Source organism: Thamnophis sirtalis, unplaced genomic scaffold, assembly GCF_051295495.1.
Source record: "Thamnophis sirtalis isolate CommonGarterSnake01/CBP01778 unplaced genomic scaffold, rThaSir2_p1.2 scaffold_12, whole genome shotgun sequence".
Lineage (NCBI taxonomy): Eukaryota > Metazoa > Chordata > Lepidosauria > Squamata > Natricidae > Thamnophis > Thamnophis sirtalis.
In genome coordinates, this window is record NW_028261392.1 from 1,316,539 (window position 1) to 1,335,815 (window position 19,277).

The window sequence follows — 19,277 nt, forward strand, 5'->3', positions numbered from 1 at the left end:
GTGCGCTCAGTGAAGTGTTTTGAAATCCAGATGAGGCACCAGTGGGAGAGAAGGTTTGTAACTCAGGGTTGAACTGTGGGATCCTGATCTACGGGGTTTTCTTCCAGATGTTTCATTACCAAACTAGACAACTTCATCATGAAGTACCCTAGTTTGGGTAATGAAATGTTTGCAAGAAAACTAACCCAGCTCAGAGAAAACCTCACAATAATCCTCCTCCTCCTCCTCCTCCTCCTCCTCCTCCTCCTCCTCCTCCTCCTCCTCCTCCTCCCCCCCATTCCCTTCTAGCACTGATGATGTTCCCTAGTTGGGTCATGAAACGTCTTCAGGAAAACCATTGAGCCCAGAGACCACCAATGACCTCACAGTCCTCCTCCCCCCTCCCCTCCATTCCCTCTTAGCACTGATGATGTTACCCAGTTGGGTCCCGAAATGTCTACAAGAAAACAAATCCAAGCTTAGAGAGCCCCAAGGACTTCACACTCCTCCTTTCTAACACTGATGATGTTCCCTAGTTGGGTCATGAAACATCTGCAGGAAAGCCATCAAGCTCAGAGAACACCAAGGACCTCACAGTCCTCCTCCTTTCCACCCCCTTCTAGCACTGATGATATTACCTATCCTGTTTCCCCCAAAATCAGACCTCCCCGGATAATATGCCAATTGGGCTTTGGAGCGCATGGGCTAAAATAAGCCCTCCCTGAAAATATTGCAACACAGCCGCAGCCACGAGGTGACCACCCTCTCCGCCTCCTACACCTCAAAAATAATAAGACCTCCCCAAAAATAAGGCTAAGCGCTTATTTTTTGGGGGGGGGATCAAAAGAAAACAAGTCCCTGTCTTATTTCCGGGGAAAGACGGTAGTTGGGTAAGGAAACATCTGGGAGAAAGCCAACCCAGCTCAAGAGGCCCCCCCAGGAGAGCCGGCCTCAGGGTTTGGGCCTCTCCCGAAGCATTTCGGCTGGGTGAAAGCCACGGTTCCCCCCCCGTAGGTGTAACGGCCCTTCCTTTCCTCCTCTTTCAGCAGGTACCCCCCTGGTGTGGTGAGCGTGGCTCCCCCCGGAATCCCCACCGCCGTGGAAGGCATCGTCCCTAACGCCATGCCCCTGTCGCACGGCCTCCCTCCCGTGGCCCACCCCCCGCACGCCCCTTCTCCCGGCCAGACGGTGAAGCCGGAAGTGGATAGAGACCATGCCAGCGACCAATTGTAGCCTACTACGCGGAGACCATTCCCAATGCCGACGGTTGCCCCCCCGCTTTTGGAAGCCCGTGGTGAAACCTTCGGACAGAGGCCGAGCCACGAGGAGGGAGGGCCTGGGGAACAGGCTCTGCCTCCCGTTTTTAAGGAACTGGTCCAAGACGCCGCATCCTCCTCCTGAGCAGCGGAAGGGGAGAGAGGTGATGGAACGAAGCTCTGAAAACTTTACTCCTCCATATAAAATGTAGTTTGTTCCTGTTCAGTGACCTGAATCACAAGTTTTCCTGTATTCCTGTGGGTTCTTTGTTAAGCCAGAGAAGTTAGTAGTTAATTATATCATGAATGTACTTGTCTGTGTACAGTTTTTAGAACATTAACCAAGGTTTGTTTGCTCAACAACAACAACAACAAACACAAAGAGAGGCATTCGACAAACCACTTTCAAAAGTTGAAAACTTTTTTTTTTTTTAAGTTTTGGTTTTATATGTTGTTTTTTTTTAAAAAAAGTGCCCCAAAATTTGAGGCAGTTGATGAAACTTCTCAGGATAATGACTCCACCCACTGATATTTTTTTTCCTTTCTTTCTATGCCATACAGTGCATTGTTTTTTCTACCTTCTTGTCTTATTATTTCATTTTTATTATTTTTTAGAATAATTTAATGAAACGCAAAAACACCTTTCTCCTGATTTTGGCATAAATCCCCCCCCACATTTCAGAATGAAGATGTTTGAAAGAGATTTTTGAGGTGCAAATAAAAAAAATGTTTTTGTATAAACAAAGGTCATGCTTTTTTTGTTTTCGTCACCAGTTAAAAGTATATATTATTGCTGAGGTGCCGAGAGAGAAAGAGCGAGAGAAAGAAAGAGAGAAAGAGAAGAGAGATTGACTGAGAAAGGCGCACTAGAGCTAACGAAAAGTAGAAAAATATTTCATTGCCTACATGGAAACTCCTTCCCAAGTAATGTTAGTAGGCTAGCAATATTTTGCGTTAAATCATGTTTGTGACTGTATCCATTTGTATGAATTATTTTAAAGAAATAAAAATTCCAAACAAACCACACGCGACTCTTTTAATTCCTTTTTTTGACGTCATTTATTTCATAGGCGCATTTCATTTTGGCGTGGCTTTCCTACAAATTAAAACAGTATAAAAAAAATGAGGGTTGTTTTTTTTCCCCTAATGCAGGCTGGAAAGAATTTGTGTCATTGCCAATTTCTAAGAGAGAAAATTGGAAGGAGATTGGAAACAATCGCAAGCGGGAATCGATTTGTAATGAATAACGACGTCAGTAGAAATTTTAGTTTAAATAAACAAAGCAGATAAGAAATTTTAGCCTTCTTTTTCCTACGTATTTTGCCTGTACGTATGCGGGTTGAGAATACGTTATTTGAAGTATAAGCTAGATAGCCTTATGGGATTTAATTTTCCACCAAATTCCTCCAATAAAACAAAACTCTCTCCTCTTTTTTCATAAACCCTACCCAGCTTACATTCACACAAGTGGAAATTGATCCCTGCAAGATTCTTGGCAAACTTGAAGGAAGTTTTATTTCCTTCAACAGTTGGAGGTCTTCAGGTTGCCTTTCTGTGTGAAAGGCATAGGGTCCTCAAGATTGTCTGGACATTATGGTGGCCAACAATGACCATCTCGGGACCTCAGAACTCCTTTCTCCTCGCTCAACGCTTCTTCCTCCCTGTGTCCTATGGACGTCGTCCTTCAGCCGAGTCCCTCAGTTACACCACCATTGATTTGATTTCCCTCCAAACCAACTCAAGTGGAAAGTTCTGGGATTAATCAATTTCTTGAGCTGTAGCCCAGCTGGTTATTAACTCCGCTAAAAAGATTGATTCTGTTCAGCCATAATGTTCAGGAAAACTCTTTATATTGGCTGAAACTTTAAATCTTCTGAAGTTTTATAGATGGGTCAGTGTAAAGCCCTTTCAGCTTGGCCCATGCTGAATTTTCTGGCAGGATGTTTGAATCCAACCTCGTATCGTAACTGGATTGCAGGTCATTGGGAGCAAATTCTGGGATTTTGCTTCAGGGATGTGATGGTTTCACGAAGAGACAAAAGTTGGCCGTGCTTTTGTTCTTCATAATTCAACTTCACAATGGGCTTTTGACACTTTTGTCCATAAATGGTGTCTTAATAACTATGCTGGATGGATGGATGGATGGATGGATGGATGGATGGATGGATGGATGGCTAGTAGTGTTCACACCACCTACCAGGAACATAATAAAAGCCTGAATCTTGAGGATGCTTCCCTGAGCTTCCACAGCAGGGCCAAAGGGTTAAACTTAGAACATAGAGCTGGAAGGGACTTTGGAGGTCTTCTACTCCAACCCCCTGCCCAAGGCAGGAATCCTTTTCCTTCCTTCCTTCCTTCCTTCCTTCCTTCCTTCCTTCCTTCCTTCCCTCCTTCCCTCCTTCCCTCCTTCCCTCCCTCCCTCCTTCTTTCCTTCCTCCCTCCCTCCCTCCCTTCCTTCCTTCTTTTCAGTTAAATAGCTGTCCAATATTTTCTTGAAGATCTTCAGGAATCTGGGAAGCAAACTTTACTGGTAGTCACCACCTGTTTCCCTCAAGCAGAGGCTCTTCTGAATCGGGACGAAGTGTGAAAGTAAAATTTCAAGCTGCTCGATCTAATTCTAGAATGGCTGGACCCTAATTTTGAGCAGGCCATCCTGCCAGGTCCTCCTCATACTTCTCCATTAAGGTCCAGTCCAAGTTAGCTAGTCTATCGCTGGGTAGTTACGCATCCTTTCTAGATTGAGGTGGGATCTGAGGGCTGCAGAAGGCTAGAATAATTCACCGCAAGATAACTTTTTCATGGCTGCCCTAATTATATATATTTCTGGGAAAGGTCTTGTCATTTCATTTGAAACGTGTGATAACGCTTCCCTTAATAACTCTGATTTTATGTCCTCGTTTTCCTCCCCGCATTTAGGGGAGCTGAGGTGGCGCAGTGGTTAAATGCAGCACTGCAGGCTACTTCAGCTGACTGCAGTTCTGCAGTTCGGCTGTTCAAATCTCACCGGCTCAGGGTTGACTCAGCCTTCCATCCTTCCGAGGTGGGTGAAATGAGGACCCAGACTGTGGGGGCGATATGCTGACTCTGTAAACCGCTTAGAGAGGGCTGAAAGCCCTGTGAAGCGGTATATAAGTCTAACTGCTATTGCTATTGCTATTTACCACAGAGATCATGTTAGAAAAAGACTTTTTGGGCTGTCACACTAAGTTGCTAATCAAGGGATTTGCAAAATTAGGGTTTTTCAGCACTGGGCAAAACTGTTTTTTTTTTTAAAAGCTGCATTCAAAAAACCTATGGAGAGTGAAAATAATATGGGGAAATTATACGGTGTAAGCTTAGCATTTGGCCAGCGTGAAGAGTTTCTGCCTGAGAGTCCCAGCAGAGAAGGCAGGTGAGTTCACCTGGTGCAATCACATTTTGCCCAAACCGCATGCAGAAAAGATGCAATCAATTGTGAAATATGTTATCTACTATAGAAAAAACAAACCCCTTTTCTCTCATGTCACTTCTGGGAGTTGAGAATAAGTGAAATCAGTCAATTCCCAACATAAACCCTTCCTCCCTTCCTTCCTTCCCCCCCCTCCTTCATTCTTCCCTTCCTTCATTCCTCCCTCTGTCCCTCCCTTCTTCCTCCCTCCTTTTCCTCCCTCCTTCACTCTTTTTCTCTTTCCATCCTTCCTCTCCTTCCTTCTTTCCTTCTTTCCTACTTCCTTCCTTCCACTCACCCTCCCTCCTTTATCCTTCCTTCCTCCCTTCCTTTCTCCCCCCTCCTTCATTCTTCCCTTCCTTCCTTCCTCCCTCCCTCTGTCCCTCCCTTCTTCCTCCCTCCTCCTTTTCCTCCCTCCTTCACTCTTTCTCTTTCCATCCTTCCTCTCCTTCTTTCTTTCCTTCTTTCCTACTTCCTTCCTTCTTCCACTCACCCTCCCTCCCTTATCCTTCCTTCCTTCCTTCCTTCCTTCCTTCCTTCCTTCCTTCCTTCCTTCCTTCCTTCCTTCCCAATATTTCTCTTATGCAATAACCCCTATAGAACCGCCATCCCAGGACATTTTCTCACCCCGTTTTCTCTTTCCTGTGGCTTCTTCCTGCAGGGCATCCCAGCTAACGCCCCCATTTTCTCTGAACTCTCGGTCTTGGCCTTTCTTGGTATTTTCCGTGGCCCGAGAAGTGGGGAGTGAGGCTCCCTGCTCTGGCTCTCAATTTCCCTGGCATCTGGAGAGCTCCCCCGGGGGGACTCCGAGACCATCCGCCTTGACGGCAGAAATAATTCTAGGATGAATCTTTCTTTGGAAACCTCCTCGAGCCGCGGGTGCCAGATGGCCTTTCGTGCTCCAGCCTTTCGAGGTCTCCTCCCTCGGACCTGATTAGAAAAACAGGCCAGCAGCGTAACGGTTCTAACACATTCGGCTTCTCGAGGCGTTTCATCAAATCTGAACCACAAAAGCTTTCCCCAAACTCTGCACTCATCTAAAAGTTCACAATGAAGCTGCCACACCCTCTGCAGAATCTTGACATAGAAGGTAGAATCACAGGGTTGGAAGGGACCTTAGAGGTCTTCTAGTCCAGTGTTTCTCAACCTTGGTAACTTGAAGATGTCTGGACTTCAACTCCCAGAATTCCCCAGCCAGCGAATGCTGGCTGGGGAATTCTGGGAGTTGAAGTCCGGACATCTTCAAGTTGCCAAGGTTGAGAAACACTGTTCTAGTCTAACTCCTTACTTGACTGGATACCTTATACCATTCCAGACAAGTGGCTGTCAAACTTTCTTGTAAACTTCCACTTCTGGTGGCAAGCTGTTCCACTGGTCAATTGTCCCAACTGTTAGGAAGTTTCTCCTTAATCTCAGGTTGCTTTTCTCCTTGATTAATTTCCATCCATTGATTCTTGTCTTGCCTGCAGGTGCTATGGACAATAAGTTGACCCCCACTCTTCTTTCTGGCAGCCCCTCAAATACTGGAAGATGCTCCTTCATGTGGTTTAGCCTCCAGGCCTTTAATCATCTTAATTGCTCTTCTCTGTGTTCTTTCTGGGGGTCTCAACATCTTCTTTGTATCGTGGTGACCACAACTGGACTCAAGCAGGGCCTCACTAAAGCAGGACTATCACTTCCTGTGATCTTGAAACAATCCCTCCATTGATGCAAACTCTGTTAGATTAATCCGATGACGTCCAACTCTTCATTGAACTTTTATGCAAATCCATCATTTTGCCCGAAATGTCTCCAATAACATTCCCAAACAGACAGTAGACTGAAATTAAAGGCAATGGCGACAGCTGGAAGATGTCGGCAAGAATTGTTAGAAGTCCCCAAAACACGGGAAGAGACAAAAGTTTAGCCTTCTCACCCCAAGCCAGCTCCCATTCGAAGGAATTCCTTCCATTGAAGTTCAGGCGTCTGATGTTACCGAACAGTGTGGGAAAGCATCAAACGGCCTTCGTTCCCATGATAGCAAAGACCATCGTAGAAGAGATTGAAGAAGTTCCTTCCCCAACGGGGGAAAAAACAAGAAGATCAAGCAACGATTGAAAACTTTGCAACAACTTCATTCCGAAAAAAGAGTTATCTGACAAAACCTGTGAGAGATGTACAAGGAATCCTACACTGTAAGATTTTCATCCCTCAATTCAGTTCTGGTTTTCCCAGTTGCGATGGATGGCTGTGAAAGTTGGACCATAAGGAAGGCTGAGGGCCAAAGAATGGAGGCCTTTGAAATCTGGTGCTGGAGAAGAAGACTCCTGCATTGAGTCCCTTGGACTGCAAGGCCATCCAACCGGTCAGTCCTAGAGGAGATCATCCCTGATTGCTCTTTAGAAGGCCAGATCCTGAAGAGGAAACTCAAAGACTTTGGCCAACTAATGAGAAGGAAGAAGGACTCACTGGAGAAGAGCCTCATGCTGGGAACGATGGAGGGCAAAAGAAGAAGAAGGGGACGGCAGAGAAGGAGGTGGCTGGATGGAGTCACCGAAGCAGCCGGCCTGAGCTTCAATGGACTCCAGAGGATGGGAGAGGACAGGAAGGCCTGGAGGAACGTTGTCCATGGGGTTGCGATAGGTCAGACACAACTTTGCGACTAACAACAACAATTCAATTCTAGAAATGTGTTCCGTCTCCCCCAAAAATATACTGAACACGCCTGTCATGTTACAAAATTTTTCTTTTTCATTGGAAAAAAAACCCTGGGAAGTTAAAGCAGAATTGTGTGTCTCTAAATGCAATATATAGAGTCCTCTCTTGGCAAATTAGCTTTTGCAAAGCACACAGGCTAACCTATAATTCTAATCAAAATATCGGGCAACCTCGTAATGCAACTAGAAGTGCAGTACATTAGAATATTTTGTTTTTATAAAACTATAATTTAATGTAGCAACTAGCTTGTTGGAGTCAACAAATGCAAATAATGCCTTTTTTAATACTCTGGTTTCTCTTGAGATCATATACATTTTGTTTAGAATCAACACCAGATCAGCATAATAAATGCTGGGTGCCCTAAAATCATTTTAATGAAAGCTCTCAGCTACTTTTAATAAGTAAGGATGTTACCTTGGTTACAGAACCAAATCATAACTTTTGGGACCGGCCAAAATGTTTTCCTTAATAATTGGAGTTTCACCTGAGTGCTACATGAAAAATTTATGCATTTTGTGGGGTTTTTTTTAATTAACTTTATGTGTGACTGTTTGTATCTACAAATAGTCCTTGACTTATCACCACAATTGAGCCCAAAATTCCTGTTGCTAAGTGAGACCGTTGTTAAGTGAATTTTGCTCCATTTCTTGCCACCGTTGTTAAGTGAATCGCTACAGTTGATAAGTTGATAACACGGCTGCTAAGTGAATCTGGCTTCCCCATTGACTTTGCTTGTCGGACGGTCGCAAAATGGGATCACATGACTCCCGGACTCTAGAACCGTCATTAGTACATGTCAGTTTCCAAGCCTCTGAATTATGATCCGGTGACTCTGGGGATGCTGCAACAGATATTAAGTGTGAAAAACAGCCATAAGTCACTAACTTCCAATGGTCGCTAAGGGAAAAGTTGTAAACCGAGGAAACCTCTGTACTCTTTCTTTACTTTGTGATCTGGAGCAAAAGTCTGAGGAAGATTAAAAAACGCACCTCCCAAAGCCCTTTTTTGCCTTGCAGATTTCGGCCGCTTGCTCTTCTCGGTTTAAATAAAATCCAGATTGCCCATCCTTGGCCAAGATGTTGCTCTTGAATTGGTCCCAGAAAAAGCTGTTTCTTGCTTTCTTCCAGCTAAATTGGATTACGGCTCTGAGCCATCGCTGGGCACGGTGCTCGAGAAGGAATAAATGAAGAGTTTGCCAGTCTTGGAGATCCGTATTAAGGCCTCAGGATTTCTGATTTTTAAACATCCTGCAAGGCAGAAACGACACTTGTCGGTAAAACTCTGCAAGTCTTTCCCATTTTTCCTCACCCCATTGAAGCAAACTCTTCCCCTTCAGTTGCTGTTAAAGACTCTTCTTTCTCAGTGACTTCCGTCTCCAAAAGACAGCCACTTGTTTGAAATGGCCCAGGGTCTCCTGCTTGAGCAGGGGGTTGGATTAGAAGACCTCTAAGGGTATAAGAGCCAAGGCGGGGCAGTGGTTAGAGAGCAGCACTGCAGGCTATTTCAAACTGCTAGTTGCAGTTTGGCAGTTCAAATCTCACTGGCTCAAGGTTGACTCCGCTTTCCGTCTTTCCAAGGTGGGTCAAATGAGGACCCGGATTGTTGGGGGCAAGAGACTGACTCTGTAAACTGGAAGAACTGTTATTAAACTGTTATTCATTCCTCCTTCCCTCCCTCCCTCCCTCCTTCCCTCCTTCCCTCCCTCCCTTCCTTCCTACCTACCTAGTGGTTAGAATGCAGTATTGCAGGCTAACTCTGCCCACAGCCTGGAGATTAATCCTGACTGGCTCAAGGTTGACTCAGCCTTCTGTCCTTCCAAGGTGGGTCAAATGAGGACCCGGATTGTTGTTGGGGGCAATACGCTGACTCTGTAAACTGGAAGAACTGTTATTAAACTGTTATTCCTTCCTTCCTTCCTTCCTTCCTTCCTTCCTTCCTTCCTTCCTTCCTTCCTTCCTTCCTTCTTCCCTCCCTCCCTCCCTCCCGTACCGTCACTGCTTTATGGCATGGAATTAGCTGGGGGTCTTGGTTGGGGTCATAGAAAAAGGCAAGGCCAACTCCAAAAAATAAAATGGAAAATGTTGAGAAGAAAGCTTGTGTCATCCAGAACCAGCAGAGTTGACTCAATGAGGCTTATTAACAACAGTGATATAAGGATAACACAAAGCAGTCAGGAATGTGGAAAGAAACTCTTAACAGTCATTCAAGATTTTGTTGTTAGCAACAATTAAGTTGTGAGTGCTCCATGCCTGGAGTTTTTTAAGAAGAGACCGGGACAGGACAGCCATTTTTCCAGAATCTCTTGGGGTCTCCTGCTTGAGCAGAGGGTTGGACTAGAAGACCTCCAAGGTCCCTTCCAACTCTGTGTCTGTATCTGTATAGCGTCTCCTATTTGAGCAAACGAGAAGACCTTTCAAATTGGTTATTCTGGAATTATGTAAGCTTTGAATAAAAACGACTCAATGAACACAGTTCGTGTGGGCCTTTCATTCTCTCAACACAACATATAAACCCCATTTGATGTCGGCTGCCGTCTCTTCATTGCATTGGAGCATGAAAAAAGATGTTTTGTCTTGTGTTAGACAGTAGTGCCGTGTCTCTCTCCAGATGGACACAATGATCAAGGTTGCCTTAACATTTGCAGAAGTTCTTTCCTTCTTCCAGCTACCATAAATCTGTCTGCATTGCGCCATTGCTAAAATTCCTTGTCGTCTATGTCACAGCTTATCAAACTATTTTGAACTATTTTCTTTTGCAGACAACACAGACTTTTTTTTTTTTTTTTAAACCCAGCCTTAACAATTGTTTTGTTTTGGTTGCAAATAGTTCTTCCTTTGGGACTATTATTCCCTATTATTCATTTCTTTGACCTGATACATATGTTTAAAAAAAAACACTCCAAAAATCAAGGCTGACACACTGAGTAAGATTGAGGTTGCCTGTAGTCCTTTCTCAGGAGATAAATGCATAAATATAAAAGAAAATTGCTTGCTTACAAAGGACAAAAGAGAAACGAAGGCATCTTCTGGATGAGTTCCAGAGAGCTTTCAAATCCATCATTTCCCATCAGCATAATTGTTGTGTATTCAGTTAAATCTGTTGTCCACTTTTCTTCGTTTACCATCAGAATAGTTTTCCCCAAAAGGAATTTATTTGTGATATATTTATACGATAGCATTTAATATACTAGAGCCTATCCATTGATCAATTAGTTGAGGAAGAGGCTGGAGGCTAAAACATAGGAAGGATGGTTGCAGGATAAAGAGGCTGGACTGACATCTGTCAGAAATGATGTAGTGGGGGGGGGATTGGACTAGATGACCTACAAGGTCCCCTTCCAACTCTGTTAATCTGTTAAGAGGAACTGGGCATGTCTACTCTACTGAGAAGAAGAATGGGGGGGGGGGTGAAATGATAGCAATGTTCCAATATCTCAGGGGCTGCCACAAAGAAGTGGGGATCAATTTATTCTCCGAAGCACCAGAAGGCAGGACAAGAAGCCATGGATGGAAACTAATCAAGGAGAGAAACAACTTGGAACTAAGGGGGAATTTCCTGACAGTGAGAACAATTAACCAGTGGAACAGCTTGCCTCCAGAAGTTGTGGATGCTCCATCACTGGAGGCTTTTAAGAAGAGACTGGACAACCATTGGTCTGAAATGATATAGAGCAGTGTTTCTCAACCTTGACAACTTGAAGTCCTGTCTCTCTCTCTCTCTCTCTCTCTCTCTCCTCTCCTCCTCCTGCTGCTCCCCCCTGCAATAAGTCAAGATAACCCTAATGGTGGGATCAAAGCCCTCTTGTCTGACTACATGTGATTGTCTCTGTGTGTGTCTCCCTCTCCCTCTTTCTTCTGAACTTTGTGAAACAGAGCCGGCCCTGAAGGATCCTTCTTGTCTCTTCAGTCACATGCCAAAGAACCATAAAGCTCTTTTAATGAAGCTGTTTTAATGAATTGGCATCCAGGGTTGTTTTTTTTTTTTTAGTGCTAATTGAGGATTTGATCTGAAGAGCATTATTATTATTATTATTATTTTCCCCCCATCTGCTCTTCTGCAAGTTAGGATTGGGCAAAGCACATGTTTTAAAACTCCCCCAGTCAAATGAAAAACCTTCACGACTGAATTAATGCAAGAAAGGCGATGGACGGGCCGTCCAAAAGACAGACAGACAGACAGACGGGGCCTGATGAATTTGGTGCTGTCTTTCTAACAGGAAATGGTTGCACTCTCTGACGTTCAACACCCCCCTAATGACGGGAAGCCCCATTCTTAGGGAAAGGTCAGCTGCGTGTAAAGCTATCGGTCAAAGTTCTCCGGCAAATCTCTGAAAAGCAAAAACTATAATCAGAAAACTTAAAGGGCTGTTAAAGCCAGATGGATTCCATCTCATGGACTTGCTGCCCTGTAGGATTTCCAGAAACTCTTGCTGCAACAAGAAACTGGGTGAGACGTGAAGAAAAGGTTGAGCCAAAGTTGCACCTCTTTTCATTTTCCAGGTGGAAAACTTTATAGATCCATATTCTGCCCTCTGCAGAATATAGGGAACTGAATGTGTTGCGCAATGGGTTTGCCTATAATTTTTTTTGTGACAGGTTGCCACAAAAACCTCTTGAAAATATAATATAATGTTGTCTGTGGAGGTTCTCAGTTGTAGGTGCTTTTCCAAAAGACAAATGGGCTATTTTTTTTTTCTTCCCTTCAGGAAGGAGCAAAAGACATTTCGCTTCTCATCCAAGAAGCCTCCTTGGTTCTTCTTGGATGAGAAGCGAAAAGTCCTCCATTCTAAAGTTTGAGTTTCATCCCACAGCAAAAGCGTAGACATAAAATACAATTTTGGATAAGCGAGGGCCCTTGGCTGGAGTACTTAATATATCTTCCTGCTGATACGTAAGCAATTTTTGAAAATGAAATACTGCCCTGGAGGAGAAAAGAATTTAATGTCAGCTCTACAGAAGTTTTTTAGGAAATAAAATATACCCTGGCTGGGGAAAATGTTGGCTTGGAATCCTGATGCAATTTGTGGAAATAAAATATTAGGCCTGAAGGAGCAACTCTTAACTTCAGTCCTTGGGTATTAAGCACAGTTTTCTTCATCCTCTCTAGCACTTTTTAAAAGTATATTGTCTTGCTTGCCATCCTCACCCTCTTTCTCCCCAAAAAATGTGTGACAATTAAAAAAAAAACCTCTTTGCGCTATAGAAGAAAACTTTAACAAGTGGACTCAGCCGTTAGTAGAGGTGAGACTCAGGTATGGTCCGTTGTTGTGGAAACTAGCAGAAAAACAGAATAACAGAGTTGGAAGGGACCACAGAGGTCTTCTAGTCCAACCCCCTGCTCAAGCAGGAGACTCTATGTGCCATTCCAGACAAGTTTTCTCCTTCTCCTTCTCCTCCTTTCTCCTTCTCCTCTCTCTACATTCCACTCCTCCTTCTCCTCCTCATCTTCCCCCCTTACCCTCTCTCCTATCCCTCTCTTCCCATCTTTCTTCTCCCTTCTGTTTCCCACTCTTCCTCTCCTTGGTGTATTTCCGCTTCCATATCAATATACTTAACATATCCTAGTTTTAAAGAAAAACGGGATTGTGCCTTAAGTGTGATTTTAAGGAATAGTCTCCCTTACATCCTCTCCTGGTTTAGTTGAAAACCCTCCAGATGATCTTAGATGACCTGAACTTGAATGACACCGTCCGTCAAGTCACACACCAGCACACAGGATGTCGAGGAAGCAGAGACTCTGTGTAAACAACGTTGTAAATACTTTTAGCACCAGCTTTGAGATAATCGTCACCTTACAACCAATTCTAAATGATTTGTAACTGTTTTCTTTTTTATTTTGTTATTCTCAGAGCTTCTTTTTTGCATCCAGTGGAATGACTCTTCCTTTATTTATTGCAGCTCTGGATAAACCATCATCATTCATTTTGGAGATTTGCATCCGAGTTTTAGGATGACGGACAATCCCCTTGGTTGACCTAATTTAAGGGCAAGAAATTTGGAATTGAACGACCTCTAGAATGTGGCTAAAACCACAGGGATTCACTGGATTTGAGAGTGGAGAGCAAAATTTCTTTGATATTGGAATGTATGTTGGAATGTATTTTGTATTGCAACAACTACAGAAGTTGCAGGATCCTGAATGGGTCGGTCACAGGGACTAGAGGTTTGGTCTAAGCTTTCGGGGAACTTCTTTCTACACACACTGCTAGGGGGAAGTTCCTTGAGGATGGGCTCCTTCTGAAAGCTCCGAAGACCAAACTTTCTGGTCCCAGTGGACTGACCCAGATTGGAGCTCTGCTGGCTGGAGAATTCTGGGAGTTGAAGTCCACAAGTCTTAAAGTTGCCAAGTTTGGGAACCACTGTTCTAAAGCTTCCCGTAATGGCTCCTCTGATTCAGAGACGAGGGCCTTCAAGAGCTCATTTTTGATGTAGGCTTTTTTGGAAATCCACATGTTGCTTTTAATTCAGGAAGAAGTGTGACTCATATAAACACACCACTTTTCTCCCTTTCTTTTGCTCCAATAATATTTACAATCTGGATTAATCTGATGGTTCTCCCATACCTTTTGCACGTAGCTGGGAATCTTTTTTTTAAAATTATTATTATTATTTATTTTATTTTATCAATTTCATATATACATTCACAATTATATGATCTCATAACTGTTATTAATAATATGTATTTATAACAATTTTTCCCTACAGTTGACAATATACTTGAAGATTGCTTTTTTATCATCCCATAGATCCATCTTATCTTACAACGGTCCTACTTCTTCTTCCCTCCCTCCCTCTTTCCTTCCCTCGTTTCTTCTCTCCTACTCCCCTTCCTTCCCTCCCTCCTTCCCCTTCCCTCCTTCCCTCCTTCCCTCCTTCCTTCCCTCCTTCCTTCCCTCCTTTCTTTTCTCCTCTCTCCTTCCTTTCCCCCTTCCTTTCCTCCTTCCTTCCCCCTTCCTTCTCTCCTACATTCCCTCCTTCCTTCCCTCCTTTCTTCTCTCTTTCTCTCCTTCCTTCCCTCCTTCCTTCCCTCCCTCCTTCCTACCCCCCTTTCTTCTTTTTCTTCTCTCCTTCCTTCCTTCCTCCTCTCCTTTCCCTTCTCTCCTTTCCCTTCCTCCCCTTTACCCTTCTAGGTGGGAATCTTTATTGTCCTTCAGCTTCATTTTCTTACTTGTAAATGGGGAATAAATCTTACCTCTGGATTTATTCTAAAAGACTGTTGCTGCTAACAGGATTGAGGAAGCATAAGAAGGCTGGGTGTTTATGTATGATTTGGTTTTTTTTTTAAGGCAAGCTAGGAAAAAAAAAATCTGCCAAGGAAGCTTTAATCTTTTTAAAAGATGCTTCTTCTTCTCTTCTTCTTCTTCTCGGAATGGGATTAGCAGAAGAGGAAAAAGGATGACCTACTTTTCGCTCTTGCAAAATAAGAAGCGGGTCAGCCAAACTGTAGTCATCATCTTTCATGGTTTGTATTGTGGTTAGTGGCCTCTTAGGCAGAAGTAGGCAACGGATAAGCACAAGAAATTTGCTCCCTTTTTCTGTCGCATCGCAACATAACTAAAAATGTATGCACAAGCAAAACTTAATGCTAAACGAATTAAGGCTTAATGCTAAAAGTGCATTCTTATTCCTGCTTTGTATCCCAAGGTCTTCTACAATGGGTCTCCTTCATGAAACATCTAAGAGCCAAGAGTTTAAGGAGACTTGGGGAAGAGTTATTGTCCAACATGTCTCCAGTATTGGTACTCAGCCTTCCTGATGGAGAACACCAAGCAACAGATATATAACTGGGCCGAAACCTCCAGAAGGACACCAGAAAGTAGCAAAGAATCATTGTTTCTGTGACACCTTGGTGTCCTATCTAAACCTTTTGGGTTTTTGCCACCAAATTTGGCTTCCCCAATCCTGAAAGGCTTCCAAGTTAGGAATTCACAGCAGGGACTTGGTGGGAGCCATAATAATAACTGATGTGAGATGAAAAGATTTGGTTTTTTGAAGGCCGCAGTATTCTAGTAACGGCAGTCTCATGACCACAGCTGAGCCCCAGAGTTTCTGTCCCTAAGTGAGACATTTGTCTAGTGCAACCTTCCTTGCCACAGCTGTTCAGTGAATCCCTGCAGTTCTTAAGTGAGTAAGCCGGTTGTTAAGTGAACCTGGCTTCCTCGTTGACTTTGCTTGCCAGGAAGTCGTAAAAGGGAATTACGTGACCCTGGGACACTGCAACCGTCATAAATATGAGTCGGTCCTGAATTTTGATCACATGACCACAGGGATATCACAATGGTCATAAGGGTGAAAAATGGTCCTATGTCACTTTTTTTCAGTGCCGTTGCAACTGTGGACTACCTGTATTCATCTTTGGTGACCAACCTTAAGAATGGATCATTATCGCTCCTGATTCTCCTTCCGTCTGGTGATTTAATCCTGCGTAGATCCTTGGTCTACACGTACAAAGAGCCAATTCATATATTTAGAAGAGCAAACTCTTAATCTCTCTGGAGTCCCAACGTAGGATGCTCACATCTAGTATAACAAAGAGAAGGACTGGGGGAGGGGGTGTGTGTGTGCCAGGTAATCATCTTCTAATACTTGAAGGGCTGGTTTATTCTCCAAACCACCTGAGGCTAAGACAAGAGGTGGAAGCTTATCAAGGAGAGGTCCACGCTTGAATTAAGGAGAGATTTCCTGACAGTGAGAACAATGAATCAGTGGAATGCCTTCAGAAGTTCTGCATGCTTCTGGGGTCTTCAGAAGTTCTGGATGCTTCTGGAGTCTTCAGAAGTTCTGGATGCTTCTGGAGTCTTCAGAAGTTCTGGATGCTTCTGGGGTCTTCAGAAGTTCTGGATGCTTCTGGAGTCTTCAGAAGTTCTGGATGCTCCATCAATGGAGGTTTTTAAGAAGATCTTGGACAACCATTTGTCCTATGGTTGGTAGACCTCAATGGCATTATAGGGTCTTCTCCTTGAGCAGGAGGCTGGATTGGAAGACCTCCAAGGTCCCCTCCAACTCTGTTATTCTGATTTCTTGAAGATATTGATGTTGAAAAGAAGGAAGGTGTCCCTCAGAGAAGGTGGACATCTCCCTCAAAGATAGCCAAGGTGGTAACTGCAGCTGAGGGCATGCAAGGCACCGGCAAACCATGAGTGGTCTTTTGGTTATGTGGTCTCCACCTTCACTTTTGGGGCAGTCCTTTCTCCCCCAAAGGTCGCTCCTCTTCAATGGTGGCCTTTGGCTCCTTCTCCTTCAGAATAGCTGGAAATAACCAACTTTTGCCGTTCTTGGCAGAAAGCAGATGTAGGTGAAAGGTTGTGAGGATGACGGAAGCCAATGTGGATAACCTCATGAAATGGAAAGAAAAGAATGGAACGGAACCCAAAATGCACACACTGCAATCAATCTTTATGTTTAATCACAAACATATTTGCGATTTTCTGGGGCTTTTCAGCTGGAAAATGCTGGCGGAGGCCATGATGACTCATCATTGTGATGTAGCTACAGAAAATCGTACTCACTTCTTGTTTGTTTTCTTGCAAGAAAATATTCCACTTCACCAGTTAAATATCTGGCACAGAGAGAGGAAACTTAGAACGTCTGCAACTAACACTAAACCCTTTGTGTTAATACCAGGTTTGTTATATCCTCCAAATGGCTGCCTTAACGTAAATTGTTTAGAGCTTTTAACATTATCAGATAAATAAATACCAATAGCAATAGCAGTTAGACTTATATACCGCTTCATAGGGCTTTCAGCCCTCTCTAAGCGGTTTACAGAGTCAGCATATTGTCCCCAACAATCCGATAGATAGATAGATAGACAAACAGACAGACAGACAGAGATATAGAGTTAGATAGATAGATAGATAGACAGACAGACAGACAGACAGATATATAGAGATAGATAGATAGATAGATAGATAGATAGATAGATAGATAGATAGATAGATAGATAGCAATAGCAATAGCAATAGCAATAGCAATAGCAATAGCAATAGCAATAGCAGTTAGACTTATATGCCACTTCACAGGGCTTTCAGCCCTCTCTAAGCGGTTTACAGAGTCAGCATATCGCCCCCAACAATCCGATAGATAGATAGATAGACAAACAAACAGACAGACAGACAGATATATAGAGATAGATAGATAGATAGATAGATAGATAGATAGATAGATAGATAGATAGATCATAGATAGAAATAGCAGTTAGACTTATATACCGCTTCATAGGGCTTCCAGCCCTCTCTAAGCGGTTTACAGAGTCAGCATATTGCCCCCAACAACAATCCGGGTCCTCATTTCACCCACCTCGGAAGGATGGAAGGCTGAGTCAACCTTTGAGCCGGTGAGATTAGAACCGCCGAACTGCAGATAACAGTCAGCTGAAGTGGCCTGCAGTACTGCACCCTAACCACTGCGCCACCTCGGCTCTGTTGGAAGGGATCTTGTAGGTCATCTAGTCCAACCCCTTCACCCAAGCAGGAGACCTTACACCATTTGTGACAAATGGCAGTCCAGTCTCTTCTTGAAAGCCTCCATTGATGAAGCTCCCACAACGTCTGAAGGCAACTTCTGTTCCATGGGTTGATGGTTCTCACTGTCAGAAAATTCCTCCTTAATTCTTGGTTGCTTCTCTCCTTGATCAGTTTCCATCCATTATTCCCTGTCTGGCCTTCAGGTGCTTTGGAAAATAGCTCGACTCCTTCCTCTCTGTGGAAGCCCCTCAAATATTGGAAGACTTCTATCATGTCTCCCCTGGTCCTTCTCTTCACTAGACTAGCCATGCCCAGTTCCTGCAACCGTCCATCGGCTGTGTTAGCCTCCAATCATCCTGGTTGCTCTTCTCTGCACTCTTTCTAGAGCCTCAGTTTTGCTCAGGTGAGTTCTGCTATTCATTTTTTGAACACTCCATAAATATATTGTTTTCTGTTGGCTAAGGGACTTCAGCCGGTGGGATCCAGTAGAAGCGGAAGTGATCCAGTGGGATCCTTTTTTTGCTCTGACCCTCACCCTCTGGTACCTTGTGCTCCTCAAGCTGGGATCTGCCTCCATCCTCTTGGTCTTCTGGAAGCATCTGAAAACCTGCCTCCCCTTAGTTGGCCTGGGGTCCCTCCTTGATGGGGACAGGAAGCCATTCTGAAGATGGTTAGTAGAATGACAAGAGGATCCCACCTTCACTCAGTTTAGGCATTCATTCCTGTTTTATCCAGTTTTTTGTTAATTTTAATGCTCTTGTTTTAACGCTTTAATGTGTTCATATTGTTGTTCTTGACCCAGGCTTCCTTAGGAAGCAAGAAACACAGCCTTGGTTCCTGCAAAACCCCTTTTATTACACAACTGTGAATTCCTTTCAGTCACAGTCAGCCAGGCTTAGCAAACAGTCTTTCAGGGGAATATTTATCAACATGAGTTCTAGTCCTGTCTTAAGCCTGAAAGCCAGCCAGGGCTGACTCTTGGCCAATCACCAGGAGACTGGGAATTGTTGTTTTGCAGAGCAGGTCAGAGATGCCTCCCCAAAAAAGTCATATTGGCCCTAATGGTGGGATCAATTGCCTTTCTATCTCTGTCATCCATCCATCCATCCATCCATCCATCCATCCATCCATCCATCCATCTATCTCTGTCTGTCTATCATCTATCCATCTATCCATCTATCATCTCTGTCTGTCTGTCTGTCTGTCTCTCTTCATCTCTATCTACTGTATCAATCTACATCTATCTATCTATCTATCTATCTATCTATCTATCTATCTATCTATCCATCTATATCTATATCTATCTATCTATCTATCTATCTATCTATCTATCATCTATCTATCTATCTATCTATCTATCTATCTATCTATCTATCTATCTATCTATATCATCTATCTATATCTATCTATCTATCTATCTATCTATATCTATCTATCTATCTATCTATCTATC

The 19,277-nt window shown here is 43.6% G+C and overlaps 1 protein-coding gene across 3 annotated transcripts in view; it reads left to right on the plus strand.

The window, feature by feature from the left end:
• The window catches only part of CTBP1 (C-terminal binding protein 1), a 57,245-nt gene extending 54,720 nt beyond the window's left edge, over positions 1 to 2,525 (plus strand). The window contains exon 9 of one of the 3 annotated variants that reach the window (XM_087726726.1): positions 2,388 to 2,525. In XM_087726726.1, coding sequence (XP_087582852.1) covers positions 2,388 to 2,421 — 34 coding nt within the window. In that variant the 3' untranslated portion in view covers positions 2,422 to 2,525. Of the gene's footprint in view, positions 1 to 1,025; positions 2,260 to 2,387 lie in introns of those variants that run through there. The other 2 variants (XM_087726725.1, XM_087726724.1) reach the window with 2 other exon arrangements.
• Positions 2,526 to 19,277: the final 16,752 nt, after the last annotated feature.